This window comes from Emydura macquarii, unplaced genomic scaffold (assembly GCF_026122565.2).
Source record: "Emydura macquarii macquarii isolate MOO-44397 ecotype Brisbane River unplaced genomic scaffold, CSIRO-AGI_Emac_v2 contig_3517, whole genome shotgun sequence".
Lineage (NCBI taxonomy): Eukaryota > Metazoa > Chordata > Testudines > Chelidae > Emydura > Emydura macquarii.
In genome coordinates, this window is record NW_027133654.1 from 2879871 (window position 1) to 2903717 (window position 23847).

The 23847-nt window shown below is 38.4% G+C and overlaps 1 protein-coding gene across 16 annotated transcripts in view; it reads right to left on the reverse strand.

Moving 5' to 3' along the window:
* The window catches only part of RYR2 (ryanodine receptor 2), a 646139-nt gene that overhangs the window by 183514 nt on the left and 438778 nt on the right, over positions 1 to 23847 (reverse strand). For all 16 annotated transcript variants that reach the window (XM_067535799.1, XM_067535792.1, XM_067535786.1 and 13 more), the window contains 9 exons: positions 23147 to 23267; positions 20029 to 20198; positions 18907 to 19127; positions 16842 to 16932; positions 11352 to 11492; positions 9712 to 9875; positions 6033 to 6111; positions 5210 to 5299; positions 4207 to 4344 (listed from right to left, as the gene is read on the reverse strand). In XM_067535799.1, coding sequence (XP_067391900.1) covers positions 4207 to 4344; positions 5210 to 5299; positions 6033 to 6111; positions 9712 to 9875; positions 11352 to 11492; positions 16842 to 16932; positions 18907 to 19127; positions 20029 to 20198; positions 23147 to 23267 — 1215 coding nt within the window. The remainder of the gene's footprint in view (positions 1 to 4206; positions 4345 to 5209; positions 5300 to 6032; positions 6112 to 9711; positions 9876 to 11351; positions 11493 to 16841; positions 16933 to 18906; positions 19128 to 20028; positions 20199 to 23146; positions 23268 to 23847) is intronic.

Consider the following 23847-nt stretch of genomic DNA (forward strand, 5'->3'; position numbering starts at 1 on the left):
TTCTCTCTGATTATTCATGCATGACTTTAGAAATGGACTGATTCAACAACGTTTTGAAAGGCCATGACATTTTCTCACAAGCTTGTGTTCTAGGACAGCATATTTGATTCTGAAAAGACCAGATTTTAGTATTGATAAGAAATCTGCTTTCTTGAATTACTTCAAGGACACACTAATACAAAGAAGATAGGGCCAGAAAGTGGAATAACAATAAGTAGCTCCATGACTATGTCTACTAATAGTACAATGTGCTCAGAAGAAGAAAAATCCTCACTACTATTCTTATCACTTTTAGAGTAGGAATGTTTGAAAATTTTGCCAAAACTTTTTGATGGAAAATTTGATTTTTATCTAAAAACTTTTCTCCCAAAAGTATGTTTCCCCATGAAAAACTAACTTTTCACCAAAAAAGCAAGCACCCCAAATATTTCAATTTACACTATTGCTCTGGTGACTCAAGTAAGTTGTAGTTTGGTTATTTCTTGTCCCCATTCTCTTATGTGAGCCAGGATTCCCAGCCAAACTACATCCCCATGATGTACCTTCTTTCCTCTACAAGAAAAGAAATTGTGATGTGTCATGGGAGATGTAGTCCAACCTGGGTGTCCGGCCGATAGAGGAGAAAGGGAGCATGAGAGACTTGAACTACAACTCTCTTGAGGTACCATGGCAGTATTTCCAAAACAAAATATTTTGGTTTTCAGCTAAATTTTTTATTTTGGGGGGGGGGGGGGGTTGGTTTTCTGAATCTCTGCCAAAAAACGCCAAAATTTTCCATGGGGGGAAAGAAATTTTGACTAGCTCTGATCTAAAGTACTAATGCTGGATTCTCCATCACCCTGAACCTTAAGTAGTTATTATTTCCATGTAAAATGAGGATAAAGTGAGTGTAAAATGCTACATCTCCTGTGCTGATGTAAATGACTATTGAAAGGACAGGACAACAGAGAGTCAGGCTCCTACTTTCTACCACATGTTTTTCTATTTAACCAGGCAAAATAAATACATAAGAGAAAGGCAGAAGTATGAAAATAATTGGTATTTTACTGACGCAGTACAACTCTTAATTTCACCCAGCAGTTTTGCAAGCCACATGTCTTTTTTTGAGTGAGCGTAAAGCTGACAATCAATACTGGTCTTTCTTTTAAAATTCTTTTAGAATCATAGAATCATAGAATATTAGAGTTGGAAGGGACCTCAGGAGGTCATCTAGTCCAACCCCCTGCCCAAAGCAGGACTAACCTCAACTATATCATCCCAACCAGGGCTTTGTCAAGCCTCAGCTTAAAAACCTCTAAGGATGGAGATTCCACCACCTCCCTAGGTAACCCATTCCAGTGCTCCACCACCCTCCTAGTAAAAAACTTTTTCCTAATGTCCAATCTAGACCTCCCGCCCTGCAACTTGAGACCGTTGCTCCTTGTTCTGTCATCTGCCACCACCGAGAACAGCCTAGCCCCATCCTCCCTGGAACCCCCTTTCAGGTAGTTAAAGGCTGCTATCAAATCCCCCCTCACTCTTCTCTTTTGCAGACTAAACAAGCCCAGTTCCCTCAGCCTCTCCTCATAAGTCCTGTGCTCCAGCCCCCTAATCATTTTGGTTGCCCTCCGCTGCACTCTCTCTAACTTGTCCACATCCTTTTTGTAGTGGGGGGCCCAAAACTGGACACAATATTCTAAATGCGGCCTCACCAATGCTGAATAGAGGGGAATAATCACTTCCCGTGACCTGCTGGCAATGCCCCTCCTAATGCAGCCCAATATGCCATTAGCCTTCTTGACAACCAGGGCACACTGCTGACTCATATCCAGCTTTTTATCCACCGTTACACCCAGGTCCTTTTCTGCAGAGCTGCTGCCCAGCTCGTCGGTCCCCAGTCTATAGCTGTGCATGGGATTCTTCCTTCCTAAGTGGAGGACTCTGCACTTGTCCTTGTTGAACCTCATTAGATTTCTTTTGGCCTAATCCTCCAGTTTGTTTAGGTCACTCTGTATCCTATCCCTACCTTCCAGGGTATCTACCACTCCCCCCAGCTTAGTGTCGTCCGCAAACTTGCTGAGGGTGCAATCTACCCCATCCTCCAGATTATTAATAAAGATGTTGAACAAAACCGGCCCCAGGTATTATGATATTTTCTGTCTGATTATCTATCCCTTTCCTAATGGTTCCTAACATTGTTAACTTTTTTGACACTGCTGCTGCACATTGAGCAGATGTTTTGAGAGAACTATCCATGATTACTCCAAGATACCTTTCTTGAGTGGTAATAACTAATTTAGAACCCATCATTTTGTAAGTGAACTTCGGATTATGTTTTTCAGTGTGAATTACTTTGCATTATATAATCCATCATAAATAGTATCATAACGGACTCTAAACAATGTGAACATTTCATAAATTGTGTTATTTTTTTAGTGTTTTTTTAATTTTAAAAAAAATTGTTTAATACCAAATTATGTGGGAACTACTCTACAGTGAGATCTAACCATCTAGACATTTTCAGCTTGTTAATTCAGTCTTTTAGAGATATATATATTAGTTTACACAAAAAATCTTCACATCCTTTTTACCACAAACATATTTTTTCACCCTGGCACAATTTGTAAGTATGGGAATTAGGGCTGTCAATTAATTGCAGGTAACTCAACCAATAATGCAAAACAAATTAACTAGATTAAAAAATTAGTTGTGATTAATTGCAGTTTTAATCACATTGTTAAACAGTAATAGAATACCAACTTAAATTAGTTATAAATATTTTGGATGTTTTTCTACATTTTCAAATATATTGATTTCAATTACAACACATACAAATTGTACAGTGCTCACTTTATATTATTTTTATAATAAATATTTGCACCGTAAAAAAGGTAAAAAATAGTATTTTTCAATTCACTTCATACAAGTACTGTAGTGCAATCTCTTTATCGTGAAAGTGCAACTTACAAATGTAGAATTTTTTTTTTACATAACCGCACTCAAAAACAAAACAATGTAAAACTTTGGAGCCTACATGTCCACTCAGTCCTACTTCTTGTTCAACCAATTTCTAAGACAAACAAGTTTGTTTACATTTATGGGAGATAATGCTGCCCGCTTCTTGTTTACAATGTCACCTGAAAGTGAGGACAGGCATTCGCATGGCACCATTGTAGCCAGTGTTGCAAGGTATTTACACGCCAGATATGCTAAACATTTCTATGGCCCTTCACGCTTCGACTTGTAGATTGTACTCTCTCTTTATAATCTTTTTTACGGTGCAAATATTTGTAATAAAAAATAATGATTAGAGCTGTCTACTAATCGCAGTTAATGCATATGATTAACTCAAAACAAATTAATGTGTTTTTTTAACACGCATTCATTGCATACTAGGATGCCGTGCCCAGGGGAGTGCCCCTGCGTGCCTCTGGGACAGGGGTGTCCCCTCCCCTCTCCTCCCACTGCCCTGCTCCACTGCTGCTCCTGCTTCCTCCCCTCACACACCCATGGAGCCGCCCTTGGCCTAGCTGCTCTGGACCAGGAGCCTGCCTCCCGTCTACCATGCAGAGCGGGGGTAGGAGGCTGATGTTGGGGTGTCCCCCTCCCCCTGTCTGTGTACCTGGTCGCCGCTGAGCTGGGGTCAGGGAAAAGGAGGAGCCTGTCTGCTGCTGCTGACGACTCAGGAGTGAGTGCTGTGGAAGCAGCTGTTGCTGATGGCTGATAAAGCATTCAGGCTCCTAAGTGCTCTAATTAAACACACACACACACACACACACACACACACACACACACACACACACTTCCCCCAACACCAAAAATATTTAAATAATTGGTATTCTATTATTGTTTAACAGTACGATTAAAACTGGGACCATTTTTTAAAATCTCACGTCTAATGGTGATTAATTTTTCTAACCCTTTGATAGCCCTAGTGGGAAACAGATTTTAGTCAAACTTTCATATTTGGGCTATGTAACATTACAATTGAAAAGGAGAGTTTTTCAGGAAGTTTTGAGCATGTGACATAAGAGGTTAACAGACCTCTGAACTTTACCTTCAAGGGAGTATGATGATAATAAAGGCAAACGGAGGCTGCATAAGAACATCCAAAGCAAAATTTTGATAGTTGTATTTTAAATACGCCATTCTAGTAAAAAGACAGCCACACATACAATATCAGTATATAGTCTAATGAAATGGCTGGAAGCCTGACACAGTACTCACCTGGCTCGTCTGAGATATGCGACGTGTCCGATTATAAAGAGCCATACTATCTCCCTCCCTTGTCCTTTCAATCCGCCATCCCCAAGCTAGCATGGTTTTCAAAGATTCTTTGATTGGCCACCGATAAATTTCTTTTTCCTAGGGCAAGTACACATGGGAGTGACTGAGTATCTTGATGATATATAACCGAGTGGAATAAAATTTGTTGCATTATTAACAGACCTCTTCCCTCTGCAAATTAACATCCATTGAGATAAACTGCAAATAGCCTGCTGTGGGATAGGCACAGTAAAGAAGCAGTTTGTGCATGGATAAGAAGGCCAAACTCTGAATTAAGAGAAATAATAAGGACAACCATTTATTCCTGAACCATTTATGCTAACTAATCATATGGACATGTGATGTATGAACTTTTCAGTAGCGTTGATGAGTTATTCAGAAGAGGTTTGGTACAGCTGTGGCCTGAGAATCACGCTGCTGATGGTGATAGAGAAAGTGCATTATGCTAGCATGTTTAGTTATGAACTCAAAGGTGACAATCATTGTTCATTATCAAAAATAGCAAGGAACTTTGTCTCTTCCATTAAATGCACATCAAATCAAATCAGAAAAGACCAAAAAGGAATGTTTTTACTATGGCATAACCAACACATATTTGCTATCACATTCCAAAAACAGAGTGGAGACATGGCACTTTAGTTTTACTGAAAGATAAACTTGGTGAGGTCAACCATGGTTGAAGGCTATCGTGCTGACCTCCCCTAATTACCTTGTGATAAACACTACAAGTGTCTTGTCTCCACTTAGGATTGTACATTGAGGTAACAATCACACATTAGTTATCCTGCTGTGTTAAAAAACAAAAACAAACCTAAAAAAAACCCCACCTTTGTGTCAGTGAAGACAAAGACAAAATGCCAAATTTCACAGTTGCCTCTTATCAAAGCTAGAGAAACAAATGTTTAGAAACACCTGTGTAAAGAAGAATAAACAAGTTCCTCACCTTTTCTGATAATAGTTTATATTGTTTCATTAATGGCTGCACCTTGGAAGACTCTGAATACAGTTCACCATATATCCATCCATTTGCAAACTGAAAAAAGTGAAGAAGGGAGAAAGGAAAAAGCCGTGGGAGTATGAAGAAAGAATAACTAGAAATCTTATATTTATTTACTTATGAAAGAATTGGGGCAATGCTTCCATAAGACTATTTACTTACTCAAGTCTAAATCCTTTTCTCCCTTCCCTGCCATTCCCTCATGCACCTAACTTCCTGACTCCCACACATAATGGAATCAATTAAGTACAGTATCATTTTTACTTCTGAATGTCAAGACATTTGTTATTTTATCACAATGTTAATGTTTACTTCAAGTAAATACATGTGAATACATTTTCTTGTTTACTATTCTGACAGGGTGTCTGTATGAACAGGGACAACATGGTATGAGGCACAGACGGCAGGTTTTAGCACCATCTGTGTGGTACTTGCAGATATATCAAATGTTTTTTGAAAAAATAAAATTAAATAAAGTGTGAAGTAACAAAAATACTTTAAAATCTACTAATTTTTTTTTCCAAACGCTGAACATGTTTACACACACACACAGGTGAAATGTTGGTATGTTCAAGATCTGACCAGATGAATGCAGTTACAGAATTCCAGAAAAAAGCAACTCTTAAGATAAAAATAATGATACAGTCTTAGCCAAATGTCACTGATATAATGTACAACAAACCCCCAAATCTTGAGTAAAATCTTCAGAATATGATATAGACTCATAAAATTCTGAATATACTTTGATCTGAAAATAATATAATTTTACCTTTTCCATTGACCATTTATCATGAGAATGTTCTGCATATTTATTAATGAAATATTCTAGCTTTTCAGGAATTGTAATACTGAAAAAGAAAAAAAAATTCAATACATATGCTATAGTTTGCAAGTGTTCTTTTTAAAGAAAATTTCTGAAAAACTATGAAACATTATATACTGCCAATTAGAGTGTACTGTTACGCTGGCTTTCCTATACAGAGTCTGATACAAAGCCCACTGAAATCACTGAAAAGCCTTCTATAAGCTGGGGACATATCAATTGGAAAAGACAGAGGAGGTGAAAGACTCAGGTGTATTGGTTGACCACAGGATGACCATGAGCTGCCATGTGATGCGGCTATGAAAAAGGCTAATGCAATCCTGAAATGCATCAAGCAAGGTATTTCCAGTAGAGACAGGGAAGTTTTAGTACCATTGCACAAGGCACTGATGAGACCTCATCTGGAATACTGTGTGCAATTCTGGGCTCCCATGTTTAAAAAAGATGAATTCAAACTGGAACAGGTGCAGAGAAGGGCTACTAGAATGATCCAAGGAATGGAGAACCTACCTTACGAAAGGAAACTCAAAGAGCTGGCCTGTTTAGCCTAACCAAAAAAAGGCTGAGGGAAGCTATGATTGCACTCTATAAATACATCAGAGGGATAAATAACTGGGAAAGAGAGGTGTTATTTAAATTAACTACCATGTGGACACAAGAACAAAGTGATATAAACTGGCCTTCAGCAAGTGTAGGCTTGAAATTAGACAAAGGTTTCTAACCATCAGGTGAGTGAAGTTCTGGAACAGCCTTCCAAGGGGAGCAGTGGGGGCAAAAAACCTAACTGGCTCCAAGACTGAGCTTGTAAGTTTATGGAGGGGACAGTATGATGGGACTGCCTACAATGGCACAAGGCCAATTGGCAACTGCCAGTAGCAAAAATCCCCAACAGCTAGAGATGGGACACTAGATTGGGAGGGCTCTGAGTTACTGCAGAGAATTCTTTACCAGGTATCTGCCTGGTGGGTCTTGCCCACATGCTCAAGGTCTAACTGATCGTCATATTTGGGGTCAGATTGACTGGGACCCTGGGGGTTTTTCACCTTCATCTGAAGCATGGGTCACTTGCATGTTTAAACTAGAGTAAATGGTGGATTCTGTGTAACTTGAAGTCTTTAAACCATGATTTGAGGACTTCAGTAACTCGGCCAGAGGTTATGTTTCTATTACAGGAATGGATGGGTGAGGTTCTGTGGCCTGCAATGTGCAGGAGGTCAGACTAGATGGTCATGATAGTCCCTTCTGGCCTTAAAGTCTATGAGTCTAATGACTTTAATGGATGTTGGATCAGGCACATAATTGTTAAAGGAATTTTACCCTCTGGGCCACCCCTGTTCAGAGAATATCAACAATAAAAAAAACATGCTGAAGTTTCCTGATATGGGTTTAGATTACAAACATCAACTTATTTGTGTTTTAAAATATATTTAAGTCCCTATTTTCCAGAAATTCAGTGATTATAGTAAAATATGAATGCACTGTGCCAGTCACCCTTTGTTGAAATATATTATAAACCTGTAATTTTCATTACATAACTGAAATACTGCATTTTATAGCCACTCAAAAGACACAAATTTCAGATCCCACTGAATGCCTCAAAACCATTCAATATAACAAATAGAAAGTCAATAAAATCAATATGCAAATAACCTAGCAATCCTTCAGGTGTGCAAAAGGGTACTGAAATTGAGGTTTATTTACTGTTACAGGAACAGCAGTAATACTTTTCTCCCAAACAAAAGCAAACGCTACAGAACATTTTTAATGAACAATTTATCATACAAAGCAGTCCCCTACACTTGTGTCCTTACAAAAGAAAAGGAAAATTGCTTACTAGTAATTATGTGTCACACTTCTTTTCCCTTTCTATGACAGCAGATTAAGGGACAGACAATGTTACAGTGCCATCTACTGGGAAGCAAGGAGAGTCTGTCCTTTAATCCTTTGTCATAGAATCAGAGAAGAGAGAGATGTACAACAATAATTATTCCAAGTAGCTAGCAATTAGTGTAATACCGTGCAAAAATTTACCAAGTACAAAACAGGTAGAGGCTACAAAAGGTTCATCATATGTGCTCAGCAGAACTTTTTTTTTTGTTTTTTTGGAATGGTATAGTACATGGTATATTAAAGTCACAAATATAACAAATTGCAGCTGCTTATCACCTATAATCACTTCTAAATAGAAAGTCAGGCATGGTTAATACTTAGATGGGGGACTGGTAGGTAAAACAAATGGAGGTGATATTGGTAGTTAAATAGGCAGTGCTTTCTCTTTTGAACCAATACTAAACCAATGCCCTAGTATGGAGGTAAAGGGAAACTGTGATGCTTGAGATGATGTCTTTTGAAAAGTTCCAGAGGGGTAGCCGTGTTAGTCTGTATACAGCAAAAACAACGAGAGCTCTGTGGCATTTTAAAGACTAACACATTTAATTTTAGCAGGCTGAGCATCACGAAAGCTTATGCCTGCTAAAATTAAATTTGTTAGTCTTTAAAGTGCCACAGAACTCTCGTCTTTTGAAAGAGGTTAAAAACAATTCTGACAAATTATGGTCATTGAGAGTCCCATAACAACCCTTTTTTCACAGCCAGGAGTGTGTCATAAGAGAGTTGGGCAAACTCCAATTATCTGGTTATTTATACTCTGTCTACCTAAAATACACCCCTGCAATGTCAGCTGGATAAAGTCATCTTCATTTCATGTTCTAAATGGTTGTGTAGGGCTGTTATGTAGTTAGACGCTTATCACATTACACCTCACAGGTGACTGTACTTTAGTGGTGGGTAACATGATTCCTCTATTCAGGACTAGATTGTGGCTTCCGCAGTCACAGTCATATTATGGTGAGCATAAGCCCAATGCATTCTGCCTGCTGAGTGCTGAGATAGACAAAATGCCTACAGGAGTGTTTGGGAAGCCATGACAAAAAGTGGTCTTGTTGAAGAGGTAGTGTGTGGTTTTTCCTTTGTGTGGTTTATATCACAATTGTGTGTGCGGGAGTATGGGTCTATGGCCATATCCATGATGTTAAATCGACTTTGGCTTTGTGCGCTTGGGGTGCGTAAAATCACTGGCTCTTGCACTCATAGGACAAAAACAGTGGGATTCTTGCTGCCCATTGAAAAGTTGTGCAAGCTAAAGGGAGGGCTTCTTTTGCCCACTTCCCCACTTGCACCTGTGCAAAAATAGCCAGAACATGGCTTGTAGCTTAGAATCCTTCATGATAAAAAGGCATAACATAAATGTATAATCATCCTCACATTTTGCAGAATAGATTTTAAGTGGCAGTCACAGGAATTTAGCACCTTGGCTCCTATTAACTTTTAATTATTACTTACTTTTACAACTCCCAAAAGTGTGCTAGGTTCTTCATAGAACAAATAAAAAGGAAGCTCAGGTAGTTTCATTTCCATTACCTCAGTTGCAGTAAGGTGCCCAAGGAATATATAGTGAACCACCTGTCGCTTTCATGTTTTACGAACAAAGATCACCCCATTTTATCTTGAGGATGGTAACTCAAGATGGGCATGTATGAATGTGTTTTCTTTCATACCATATTTCAATAACAGGCTTCACACACTGTCCATGGTAAAAATTAGCTGCAATAGAAAAAGTTCATACTTTGAGGTATCAACAGGTTGTGGGTTAAAGTTTCCATCTGAATCCATTGAAGCCTGTTTTTCCATCATAGTGACGTAATTGGATTCCATGTAGTCTGGAGGTAAAGCTCCTGCAACTGCACTCAAGCAAGGCAAAGCCAGTTTGAACAACTCCTGTTCATACTTCTGTGGAGAAGCATGGGACAAAAAGACACCGTGGTGAATGAAGATTGTTTCCATCATTGCTGAAATTGATTCATTATTAGAGCCATAAATGTCATGGAACAGCTTTTTACTCCATGTGAAACAGAATCTGAGTTTTGAAAATAAAAGAAACTGACTATCTGAAATGCAACGAAACATAACCGAATGCTGAAGTGAGACTTAGAACCAAATCCTGCTTTCACTGAAGCTGATGGAAAAACTATTATTCACTTCAGTGGGAGCTGGACTGGTCCCTCACAGGATGCGAGAACAGAGTAAAGGAGAAGAATATCCAACAGTTCTCCAAGGACCTGGATTTTCTATATCAAAAAGCTTCCAATCATGGTGAATTCCTCATTAGGTTGAGCAAAAAAAAAAATCTATATAATGTCCAAATGCATTATCCAAATGCATTATACAGCTAAGGTATAGATGATACTTCAAGGAAAGTTTATCTGATATTTAAAACATTTTAAATGATCATGAAAAAACAGCTGTAATAGATATCTGCATGATTTAAATTTGCTAAATTTCCCAAATTCTTTTCCTTCCAAGGAGGCAAAAAGCCCTGCAATGATAATATGACAAAAGTTATCATAAATGAAATGTAACTACTAGATAGATTTCATTAGTGCTACTACAGTATATAATATAGGGCCTGATCCTACAAACTTGTATTCACAGAAGCAGTCCTTATTGCAATGAGTGGGCCCAGGGAACTGAAAGGTCCTACTGTGTCAGCAAGGATTAATTACGCTTTCCTTCTTGGTCTGTAACAGCCAGATGTTGTGAACCTTCAGAACATACTACATGGCCCATTTTTTCCCTTACCTATGATGAGATGGTTGATGGGAAGGATTGGATAGAGGTGGTGTGGGACTCTGGTGGGGATTTTGTGGAGAGGTGAATTAACATTTGTTATATTAATGCGGTCACTGCATTAATTGATTTCGTCTGGGATAACTGATGGGCCTGCTTATCAGTGTGTTTTTAAAGATTGTCAAGGGCAGAGTGCTGGAAGGGCTCTCTTCTTCTGTACAGTAATAAAGAGTCATAAAAACAGATATAATGTACGGGAGTACAAGATTGCACACAGACAGTATTGCATGGATACCATTTTATTTTTTTAAATGATTATATTTATCATGGAAGCAGCATATTCCTTGATAAATTGTTAAAACTAAGCATTTTGAGGATCTTACGAGTATATACTATGATTAGCTACTTGATTAAATAGTATTAAAAACACATATAGCTTTAGCCCACTCTGCTGCACTTTGGCAATTTGCAAACAAACTTGTGCATGTATTTTTCTTAATTGATGCAGATGACTTTATACTGAAATTACACAATAATTTTGATGTCAATACCACTGTAGCTCCACCTCAATTCAAAGAAATACTTTAAATAGAAATGATCAGCCTATGTTGTGATCATGAACAGCTATGTAAAAATTACCTTTTGAGATAGGGCATCAAAAATACCCCAGAACAACTTTCTGGATAAATGCAGTTCTTCCTCTGATGCAGCACCAAAGTTGCCCCACCCACCTGGCAGGCAATAATACTTCCAGCATCTTTCATAATGATTTGTCAGCAACTAAAACACAAAATACTTTGAAAGCATCCAAAATATATAAAAATATTGATTGTATTTATCTATCCTGACATTCAATCACAATACAATCCACATAATAATTACACACTAGAACAATCTCTGAATTCATTCAAGTTCACTTTCTAATATACCATTTGCCTTTAGAACCCAATAGAGGAAATTATTAACAATAATTAAAATTGAAGATGATAGCTAAGCATTTTACAGTTTTCCAATTTTTTAGGTCAATTCTGCAATTGTTTTAGATCTCAGATGACTATTACTGCTTAACCATAAATGGCATTTGTTGTAACATCTGTGGTCTAGTGCTTAAGCCTGGGAAAAAAGGTGAGGTCCTCACCCTAATGAAGTAAGTGGCAAAGTTCCAACTGACTTCAATAGAGCCAAGATATCACCCAGAGTGTCTAAATCCTGCATTTTATTCTGGACCCTACTAATGTGTCATTATCCTGGATACTGCAAGAAGAAAAGACAAGACACCAGGAATGTGGTTTAAGTAGGCACAAAATTATTAAGCAACACATCTGGGAACTATCCAGCAATAAATCCTCCACTGCAGGTCCTTCTCCCTTCTGTAATCTGTACAATTTAGAAGAAGGCTGCCTGTCAACCCCCAGCCCCTCTCTTCTGCCTGGTCCATAGTAAGAAGGATAAGTGGATAGGGAAGATGGGGTTGTCTCCTCACTGTACTGGACATTAGGAGTCCCAACCCCATTCTCGACCTTCTTTAGGATCTGCCTTCTCCTAATCTTCTTCCAATTCCAGTTTCTCAGGGAGCCAGACCTCCTAGTGAACAAGAATTTGCACTGGACACCTGGCCAGATTGTCAGTCAATTAATTTAAAAACCTAATCTTTCCACCAGCTCCCTGGCCTGCCAAGAGCGGGGGAAAAAAAAAAAAACAACACCCTCCCAATGCCAATTTGACACGAAGGGGAAAATTCCATCCTAACTCTTGAAAAACATGATGCCCACAGCAAAGCCCCAAAACCTGGTCCTCCTCTAATCCCAAGTGGCAGAAGTGAGAAGCTTCTTCTCAGGGCACCATAGAATGGCACTGTAGAATGGCACCGTAGGCAGGGGGAATGATTTATAAGACCTCTCTTGGGTGCACACGGATCAGTAAATTGTATCCTTCTGACCCACCCATCAGCCAAAGAGCACCCTCTTCCCTTTCTCAAATTCACAAGGAGACTAGGTTCCCATGAGGAGGGGAAGAAACAAGGGGAGGGGGAATCTTTAAAGGGGACAAGGGATTTATTGTCCTCCCTGCTGGTCCAGACAAAGCCTTCCCACCTCTGAGGCTGAGGAAGGGGGAACATTTTGTGACCTTGGTCCAATCTATTTACTTCTGAGGCTTTGAACTTACCCACCTGTGAAACAAGTATAAATACTTACACCTCATGTATTTCAGAGGTGCAGTCTTAAACTTAATTAACTAAGATAATTAAAGTGCTTTTAGAATTTAAGATGAAAGATGCTATACAAAGGATAAATTATAATTATTTTAACCCTTCCTGATTCACTTAAAAACTGAACATTAAAGGCATACAGAGAAATAACTCCTTGAAACACGACAAGTTTTTCTTTTAACTTGAACATTGATTGTAAAAGTTGAAAATAGAGGAGCATGATAAATGAACGACCAATACAGAAATCTAGGAATGACAGTCAGGTATACAGCCTGCCTTACTGTAGAGTCACTAGATGTGCAGACTCAACTTCCAAAAAACCTATACATTCACATTAAAGGGAGAACAGATTGTTTGTGTCAACAAGGCTAGGGCTGTAGGGTTGTCATGGTGGTGGTCTTGGTCCAGTTCGCATTTCTGGGAGATGTGACCTGACGCACAGGGTCACAGCACCACTCAGATTTGGCAGACTATTGAGGATGAATTTATGTAATTTGTATGTAATAAGGTATAGATAGTTGAATTTTGCTACCCAGGACTTCACCCACCATTTCCCCTGAACTCATTACTTTATTAAATTTATCATGGCTGTGCCATGATTTTTGATAAAAAATGCTGAGACAAATCTGCAGCCTTAATAATGGCAAAGGCATCATTAAATGTTCCTAAGAGCATGTATGGGTGTGTTTTGGGAAGCAGTACTGTTAGAAATATGGTACAGTAAAAAGAAAACTAAAATATTGCACAGTCAAAATGAGTTATGTGACAGGTAGGAGGAGACTAAAAATAATCTATTAAATAATAAGTATTTTTAATAAGTGGTCTACAACATTAGGTGCAATACAGGCTGCTGGAGATTATTTTATTTCTGCACATAATTTATCCTCTACATCAGTGTTTCTCAACCTGGGGGTTTAGAGGGGTCGCAAGTGCAGAGCTGGTATTGGGGGTGGCAAGAAAGGCAATTGCCTGGAGCCACAGGGGCGCCATGAAACTAAGTTACATGCCTCAGCCCCGTGGGGGTGGGACTCAGGCTTCAGTAGTTTGGAAAGGTTAAGAACCACTGCTCTACATAATATTTTTTCTCAGAAACCTTGGGGCAGTCTTAAAAATCTAAAGAAGTTATTTATGTTGAGCACAGCATACCATTTATCATCCTGAAGTCATGCTGATAGTTGTGTTCTATGACAGAAGTTCTTAACCTTTTCCATACCATGACCCTATGTTACCACAGCAAAGAGTTTCACAACGGCCCTCTTCATCTGACTATCAATAAAGGAAAGGTGGTCAGAGTCCCTTGGACCTGTTTGCCACCACTCTGAGGGCCATGAGCCCCAAGCTGAGAATGTATGTTTTAGAAAACATTTGTGAAAAGCAACAAAACAAAAATGAATTCTTGATAATATTTTGAAATTTCCTTCACCAAAGGGCCAGCAGCTATAAAGTAAAATTGGTCAGCACTGCAAAAGTTGCTGAGTTAAACTTCTAGAGCAATAACAGAGCATGGGGGCTGCATAAAGCTTTTAAATGATCACAAAGAAGAAAAGTGGCATTACAAAAGCATGATTCAATTCGATATATGCAATATACTTGCCATCTTTTGGAAAGCTCTTGGTCCCTATTTCCATTCTATTTTAGTCTTCTGGGCTGGAATCCTGAGATTATTGTAACTTCAAAATGATGTCACTCTTACAATGTATTGCCACTAAAGTGGATGACTCTTTACAACATCTAAAGAACAGTTGTTGTCATGGACGTTAAACAATGGATATATCATTATCTTTTTACAGGAGAATTCCAGGGCATACAAAGAAAAATATTAAGCTAGTGGTTTTTTTTAGTCTATCTCAACAATCCTGCAGATAAAAAAAAGTTCTATAGACGATGACTCCACCTACCAGAAAGCAAGTAATCACAAAATATTCTGAGTCACAGCCATCATAGGAGGCACTGACCCTCATCTTCTCATCAGTCAGAACAAATAGCAAGATGGAAGACTGAAAATATTCATAGCACCAGTAGGAATAGATATACTAAATCCAAAGTTATAACTCCCTGGAGTTTTAAAAAAAATCCTGCAGAGTAGGCAGGGAAGATTTTGATCACAACCAAAAATGTAACTATATATTTGTAGTTCAGATGTACAGCTCCCACGGATTTAAAAAGAGAATCTATGTTGTAAGTATTTTCAGAACCAAACCAAGATCAAGATCTGTAATGGAAAACACCTTTGTCTTTATCACACATCTAGAATCATACCTGTGACAGATACGACCATTTCCTGCTATATCCTTGGGAGACCTTATTGAATTAAGTTTAAGTATCTTTAGTGTCTATCGTATTAAATGAATGGATTAGTATTATTGTGGGCCAATGCTGTAAGTAACCTCTCGAGGAGGGAGATGTGAGACCTGAGGGTCAAAGGACTACATTGAACCATGTGCCAGACAAGAATGGATTTTTACAACAAAAAGTGTTAAGTGGTTTTCCTGGGGAATTTCTAGGGTGAGGAGAATGCAAATTCCTCAATAATGGTTATGCAAAACCCCAGCCTTCTGAAGCTATACCCCGTGTGCTGATGATCTGTTACTGAAGACCAAGATCAAAGGCCTGAGCTGTAAAAAGAAATGGCTGCTCTGTCCAGCCTGTGTGCTGGTTCTGAGTCAGAGACAGACATGACCTTGTAAGCACGGGAACAACTGAGCTGTGGATTTTGAAGGACAGACACCTACCAGAGTCCAAGTTTAGAGCTGGGATGACATCTGGTAAGCTTTTAGCATTTCTGTAGGGTTTGGTTTTTTTTAATTGTTTTTACTATGTTTTCTCTGTAATGTTTTCCCCTTAAGAATAAACGTGCTTGCTTATAAAGAGCTGTATGGTTACTTGTAACTGAGGGCAATCACACTGTTCATAATCTCTGGAGAGAAAGCAAAATGCAGAAAAATGCCTTCTATGCAGTTGCTAAGGATACTGCAGTATAGGCAGGAAACTGTGCAGCCTGGAAAACCCTCAGTCAATAGGGAGAGAGGCACAAGTCTCTACCCAAGAGAGATGACAGACGAAATGAATCATGACCTACTCCTTATGAAAGGAGGGAGAAAATGTGAAATAAAAGGAATAAAAGCTGAAATGCCTTGCCCAAAGCTGTGTTGGGAAATCATCAGAAGGGATTTCCCATAGTTCACTAAAAAGCAGTGGGATATAAGGTGCTGAATTATTCAGTTCTTGGTGCACTGAGGCTAGACTCTGAGGATTCTGTGTTGGGGATCTTGTCTAAGGAAGGATATAAATGTATCCCTTTGTGGAGCTAGCTACTTATGCAAAACTATCTGCTCAATCGTTTATTTAACTGTGACACTCCGAGTTCCTTTCCCAGATCTGAAGAAAAGCACTTGTAAGCTTGAAAGCTTCTCCCTCTCACCAACAGAAGTTGGTTCAATAAAAATTATTACCTCACCCACCTTGTTTCTCTAATATCCTGGGACTGACAATGCTACAACAACGAGTACACAGAAAATGAGTCAGTTCTCTGGGCAGAGAGAGACTAACACACAGAGCCCAAGCTGGGGATCCTGAGAACCACCCAGAAATTCCAACATGAAGTTGCTCTATTTATGCCTTGGAGCCATCTTTCTCTTACCCTCTATCCTCTCTCCATCTTGTTTCTTTCTACAAGAGCTTGAAGAAAGGACAGAATTGGAAGGGGAATCAGAGATGAGGCATGGGGCTTTATGCTTCCATATAGACTGATGAGAAGTGGGCATTAGTGGCTGTCATAAAGAATACTCTTTCTCCTTGCATCCTGCTAGCGTATAACATGCTAGAGTTTCCTCTGCAGGATGGAGGCAAGGCAACATACAAGAAATAGTCCATTATACACAAGAAGATTAAAAGATATCTTTACTGTAAACCACACTTACCTTAAGAGGCATCTTTGCATGCTCATTTAATAGAGGAACATCAAACACTAATCTCCTCAGCAAGTGTTGCATCATGGAAGGCCTTAATTGGCTGTAGGTAGACAGACAGTTTTGAACAGAGCATACAACTAGCTTTTATGCAATAAATAAATAAACAGACAACGCATTAAAGTAACCACACACACCAAAGGATCAGCGCCAATTCTCCTACTCCTTCAGACATTTCCAAATCCAGAAAGTGATGTAATTTTGTTGGTGATACAGTAGATTAAAAATGTGAGGGAAGGAGATGGAGAGCAAACAATAACAGATGCATACCAAACAAAACTTCCAGACTATGCTACTTTGAGTGTGAACCATATAAATTACATTAAGATTTGTGAAAATACCAGCTCTACAATAGAAAACAGGAGGACAGGTGCAAATCAGAAAATGTAATATTCTGATACTATATTTGATTATATCTTTGCATATTCTAACACATGAAAAAAGCACATAAGGATAATCTTTTGCCCATATTCTTGCACTGATGAAGTCATTTAAGCTAAGTTTTGACACTGTGGACATACTATGTAAAGATATAGAGAGTACTGTCTTTCCAGCTGATGTCCAGAACAAATAACAGGGATGTGTCTATATGCTACACTATAATAAGTAGAGAATTTATATGTAGAAAGTCTCTAAAGTAACAGCAAACAGTGAACATAACATATATGATATTAACATTACCAAGATTAAAGTATTGTTATTAACTAATATAAACTAAAGTTTAGGAAACATCACTTTTGAGAAAAGGTTAAAAAAACCTGACCATGTTTAGTCTTGAGAAAAGACAACTGAGGGGGACCTGATAACAGCCTTCAAATGTGTTCTAAGGGCTATTACAGAGAGGAAGGTAATCAATTTTTTCCATGTCCGCTGAAGGCAGGAAAAGAAGTAATCGGCTTTATATGCAGCAAAAGAGATTTAGGTTACATATAAGGAAAATCTTTTCAACTATAAGCTTAGTTAAGTACTGGAATAGGTTACCAAGAAATGTTGTGGGATCCCTATCCCTGGAGATTTTAAAAAACAGATTAGACAAACATCTGTCAGGGATGGTCTTGGCCCTGCCTCAGCACAGGGGCATGGACTAGATGACCTCTCAAGGTCCCTTCCAACCCTATATTTATATTATTCTATAATATACAGCATAAAGAATTGCAGTACATTGCTTTTATTTGCTCTGAACTTCAAATTTACCAATTACAATATAAAAATTTGTGTCACTGTTGAACTAAGTAGGTGGTTCATTAGGAAAAGTCATGTGGGTTAAAATTTTCAAAAGTGCATAAATGATTTAGGTGCTTAAGTCCCATCGCCTTTTCCTGAGTGCTTGCACACCTTTTGAAAATGGGACCTGAGCATTTCTGAAAATTTTGCATATGGGCTGCTAGACTTGAGAAGGCACAATATAGGCAAAAATATTAAGATGGAAAGAGGGTGACACTAATGCAAGTGATAGATTTGAGAGTATGCTGATAGTGAACTACTATGATATTAAAGGTCACAGGATTTAAAATGTAACTGATAACTAAATATCTTCAGCAAGCAATATAACTTTCTGCAATATATCACCAAACCATACTATTAGTTTGCAATCTTAAAAATGCTCTTAAAAATGATACTTTACTATGTTCATACCTCCTTATTTATACAGAGCTTTGCCCCCAATACAGTGTATTCTCTTGGTTGCTTACTGGGGTTAATTAAAAAAGAGTCTGTCTATAGAACAGCAACTGAAAATTGCATATCTGTGTAATTAGCAACTGTGCAACATGAACATAGTCAAGTATATATTTACCCTATTTTTACCCTATATTTAAACCCTAACATATCTTTCCCAGATGCCAGCAAAAATAGAACAATACAGAATCTGAAGAGTGACCAGGTATTAAATAAAATCTATAACCGTGTTACTGATAAAAAGTGACATATAGTTAGCTATTCTGTCTTTGTGCTCTTGTACATATCACATCTCAATATAGCACCTCATCTTTCTATGGAGTCAGGGATATTTGCTTACCCACAAATAGAGAGTAAACATTCTTCAATGGAATCCCGCTGAGCTTTGGTAAGAGAGCAGCCCTTGGAGAGTCTGTACACAGTGTGTAATAAGGAATCTATAAGGGAGGCATGGTGCTCTGTGCCAGCAAAAAGAGGAGCACATCTGGTCAACAGAGGCAAGACTGCAGTACAAAGATATCGATTCAGAGCCAAGGCCATGTCTGTAGCGCTCAGAGCAGCCTACGGAACAAATTGAACAAAAATAATGAAACTTGTTTGATAAATATTGCTACAAAGGAAAATAACTACATTTTGCAGTTTTTGCTTTCATACTACATACAAGAGGAATTAATTTTCAAAGGCACAGAGGGGAAACTCTCCTCCCTATGTGTCATGTGTGATACAATTACACACTATTTTTTCAAAAACAACACAATTTTTTTTTTTTGAAAATGTCAAAGAAGAAAGTAAGATTTGGAAAGCAATGAGAGACTTAATACAAGGAGAGACAGACAGACAGACAGACAGTGTACAGCCTACAGAGTGTACATTCCATTCTAACCTCCTATATTCAGTCACTCGATACTTTCAAAACATTTTGCTTTCCGTGTAGAGATTTTCCCAATAAAATTATATATTTTAAAAAACTGTATATACTATTTTTTTCCTGAAAAACAACATGCTATAGACAGCAGCCAAAAATGGAGATCTACACAATGTTCATGTTACTGCTGTTTGTATATGATATCTGTGTATCCATGTATAGAGGTGGACTCAAGCTGCAGAAATTATTTTGAACTGTCTAAAGTTCATGATGCATTTGATATGGGGCTATGAGGTTTTGGGTCAGTCTTTGGAAAGACTGGCATTGTTTGCAAAATTCAGCTGCATATTTAGATTTTGAATACCCCACCTATTCAGGTACAATACAAGGCTTTGTTTCAAGTCCATTTACACACAGAAGGGAGTGTTTAAAGTGTCACCTCTAGATATTCACACCTCTGGCATGGTTGAGCTTTGGAATCTTCTGAAAAATAGGCACAACTGAGGCACTGAACTATCAAAGTTGAGGTTATAGAAGGGCTATACAAAGGCTTGACAAGATAAGGGAACTGACAAATCAAAGAATTTAAATCTTTACCGTGTCTAAGGAAGCAGCAGCACGGAGATCTGGCAGAAAGCCAACTTCAAGAAGATGTAGAAGAAAATCCTGGTCCTCAATTCCATAGACTCTGTCAAGGAACAAAACCATGGCTGCCTTGTGATCTGGGCAAAACCCCGCTGACATGTCAGGTTCCACCACAGTACCATCTAAAAGGAAGAAATAAGGCTTAAATAAAAAGGATCATTCTATATAGACAAGAGTATTGAGTATCTGTTAATATCTGAACATTTTCCATATGTTTTTGTTACACAAAGGCACCCAGTTCATAGCTGACTGAATAAAATACGTAAAGCAATCTAAATCCAGGTAAACCCTAAAGCATAAGCATGCTGTCTCATTCACACTCGGGGTGCCAAAGCATTCAAACTACCTGACACTCTTATGCAGCATAAGAAAAATACCCTGTAACGTATTGTTTTCACTAAAAAGATCCCACAGAAAGTGAGCAGCAGAATGATTCTGAATCTCATATCCCTGGAATACAGCACTGGTGAGAATTCCTGTAATGTAGGTTCATTAACAAAAGGAAGGAGAACAAAAGATTACAAAAAAAAAATCTCAAAAAGGACCATTTATTAATAGATCTTAAAAGGGATGGAAATACAAAGCTATTTTTAGAGCTTTAGGAAGTATATACATGAAAACTGTCCTTTGATGACACAATCAAGATGCTGCAAGAAAAGGATCTGTATAGTTATGTTTGAAAACATAACACAGAAATGTTTCGCCTTTTGACATTTTCTTTGTGTAACCTAAATAATCCTTTTGATTCCTATATATGCTATGGGCGGTGTTTTATATAGTGCTGTTTAGCTCTCTCTTCTGGCTATAGTATGTTCTTATTTGTAAACTAAATTAGCATTGCTTTGTTTGTAACACTGTATTAGAATCATTCTTGTGCTACAAGTGCTGAGGTGAGCTACGCTGCAACATGCATGAAAATACAGTGCTAATTCTGCTAAATGCCAGCACTTGGGGCTGGCCCTGCTCCTGCCATGAGCTCTATGTAGGCAGACTTGGAGTCCCTTTAAATGTATTGAGTCTCTGGTGGGTCCACATGTGGGTGCAGGGCTTTGCCCATGAGGAGTTCATTGAAGGAATAGGATTATAGAGCATGCCTAAACTAGAGCTGGAAGGTGTAAATTCCAATTTGAGAAGACATACCTGCGCTAGCTCTTATCAAGCTGGCATGCTAAAATTAGAAGTGTAGCCACTGTACATAAGCTATGCGAGGGACTATGCGAGCTGCCCCAAGTACAATCCCATCTGAGACCACAGGTACATACTCAGGGCACCTATCACCTCCCTCTCTGTGGCTACACTTCTATTTTTAGCGTGCTAGCTCAATTAGAGCTAGTGCAGGTATGTTGGAATTTAAACCTACCTTTCAGCCCCAATGTAGGCATACTCTAAGTAAGTTAGCTCTGCTGGAGATAAAGAACAAACAACAAGACTGTGGTGCCAGAACTAGGGCTTAGTTTACCAGTCTTTCAGGAAAAGAGATGGTGAGTTGGATTTGTTTTATTTTTTAGAAAAATAGAGAAAATATATGTGTGGGTATAAAGGCATAGATCATCCCTACACATGTGCCACACCTTAATTTCTCCCAATTGGAACAGCAATAAGTTCACTTTAACAGCCTAGAGCAAGGAGAAGCCAACAGACTAACAAAATAGCATGTCCCTTTTTGTTTTAGGACAGGAGCAATCACAACAGTTGTAAGGTCCTCACCTCAGCACCTTGGTTCCAAGCTCCCAAATGTTAAGGCCACAAAACAAAATCTGAGTCTGGTGAGGTTAGTCTCCCAGAGCCTGAGAGAGAAACCACCATCCACTGCAGCTTGCATGGCCTCTTGTCCCCACTCCTTTGCTCAGCTAAGCTTTCTGTTGCATGCTGTTTAAAACAGCCTCACCCTAGGGTGAGGCAGGTCCATCTTGATTACACTCCAGGCTGTCAGGGCCCTGTGCTCTCTAGTCTGTCCTTTAAAAAGGTAAAACTACATCACAGAGGCGTTTTAAAAATATATATATTTTAAGCGGTTCTTCGCATCTGTTTATTAGAATTTTCCAGGAAAAAAAGAAAGAACACAATCTGAAACCTATCAAAAAACAACAGCCTCTCAGAAGCGTAAAACAAAAAGAGTTTCCTCAAAAAATGAACAGAATAAATTGTATATTCTACAGAGCGGATCAAGCTCCAGTCTCTGGTGCCAGCATCACAAAGTTAGTGTCACCCTTCCCCTTCAGCAATACTAACATGAAGGAGCACAAACAGCCTTGTGATATTGTGCCAAGTGCACGTGTCACAGGACAGAAGGTGCTCCCAGTGCTATTACTGATTCAGAAACGGTAATGTTGTGGCATTGTGATAAAAGTAGGGCTCTATAGTAAAAAAGGAGGGACTTCTTTACTATAGAGCCCTATTTTTATCACAATGCCACAACATGAAGGCCATATATATTCTGAAAATACAGAAAACTTGTGTTTAATTTGCTAAGAATGAAAACAATAAAGAATTTCCATGGTATTTTAGATGGAACGGTTCTTAAAAAAATCAGAGATTTTTATAAAAGATATTTTTTTAATAAAAAAAACAGATAGATTTTTTACAGAAGATATGTACACTGGAACCTGTCTTAAATAGTCCCAAAAGAAGCCAGCTGAGTTTTCTTGCTGAATAAATTGCACTGGAAACCTTAAGGATACATTAAAGTAGTTCCTTAAGGCAGAGGCTGCCTAGGAGGTGATCCTTCATGGAACTTATCTTGTATTCCCGGTCTTCATGAGCCTTCTCTACTTTCCCATGTGTCTCACCTTTAAATTCCTACTTTGTCTATCACTGTTATGAGATCTGATGACATTCTGGACCCAGTGATGATCCCACTGATATCCGTGGGGCTTTGGCCACTGATTTAAAAATGGACATAGAATCTCTGTCTACAAAATCAAAAAATGTGGCATGACATTTTTAGTTCACATCATGAATAATTAAAATCCCATGTGGGGAACATGAATATAAATATTTATATATTAAATAGCCAAATTCAAAAGAATGAGTTGGTGGGTAAGAAGGAAATGCACAGCAATCATCTTACCTTTAGCTATGGTTGGCATGTGGAAAGGAATGCTAATTACACCCACCAAATCTTCCAAAGGAATCAAAGACCGCAGAATTGACCTGATCCTAATGGCTTCTCCTTTGCCAGCATAGATTAGCTAATGAAAGAGTAATAATTAAAAATAAATAAATAAACCTTTTCCCCCCTGCAACTAAAAACCTTTAGAAGTATATATTTACAATGATGAGTGCTATCTGAGCTATGAGTGCTAAATGATAATGAAATATACACATTTTGCACAATATATATTTCATTTGTTTTGATCAGAATGCAAATTTGTGGGACCCAGAGGTATGAAAATGTTGTTATTAATGTAGAATGATCACATCTTCAAAGTGAAATGTTGGGACATGTGGGGAGGAGAGCAGGGTGTCAACATGTAGCAGGCTTGGTGGTAGAAAATCCATGAGACACTAATGAGTTCAGCTATCCTATCATTATCTGCTTCACCGTCTTAGCTGACCTATAGCTCTTTCAAGGTGGCCAGGGGTTTATGAAAACTAGGTCAAAATTATGTTTATTCTTCAAACAAAACGAAACAAAAACACCCACAGAGAACTTAATGTAGTAAGAAGTGAGAGCTTAAGGCCTGTAAAACAGGCTAAGGCCTAAATGGAAAAAGCCGAGTGAACAGAAGTATAAGGGGTCACTCAAGTTAACTGAAACTGGTACAGGAA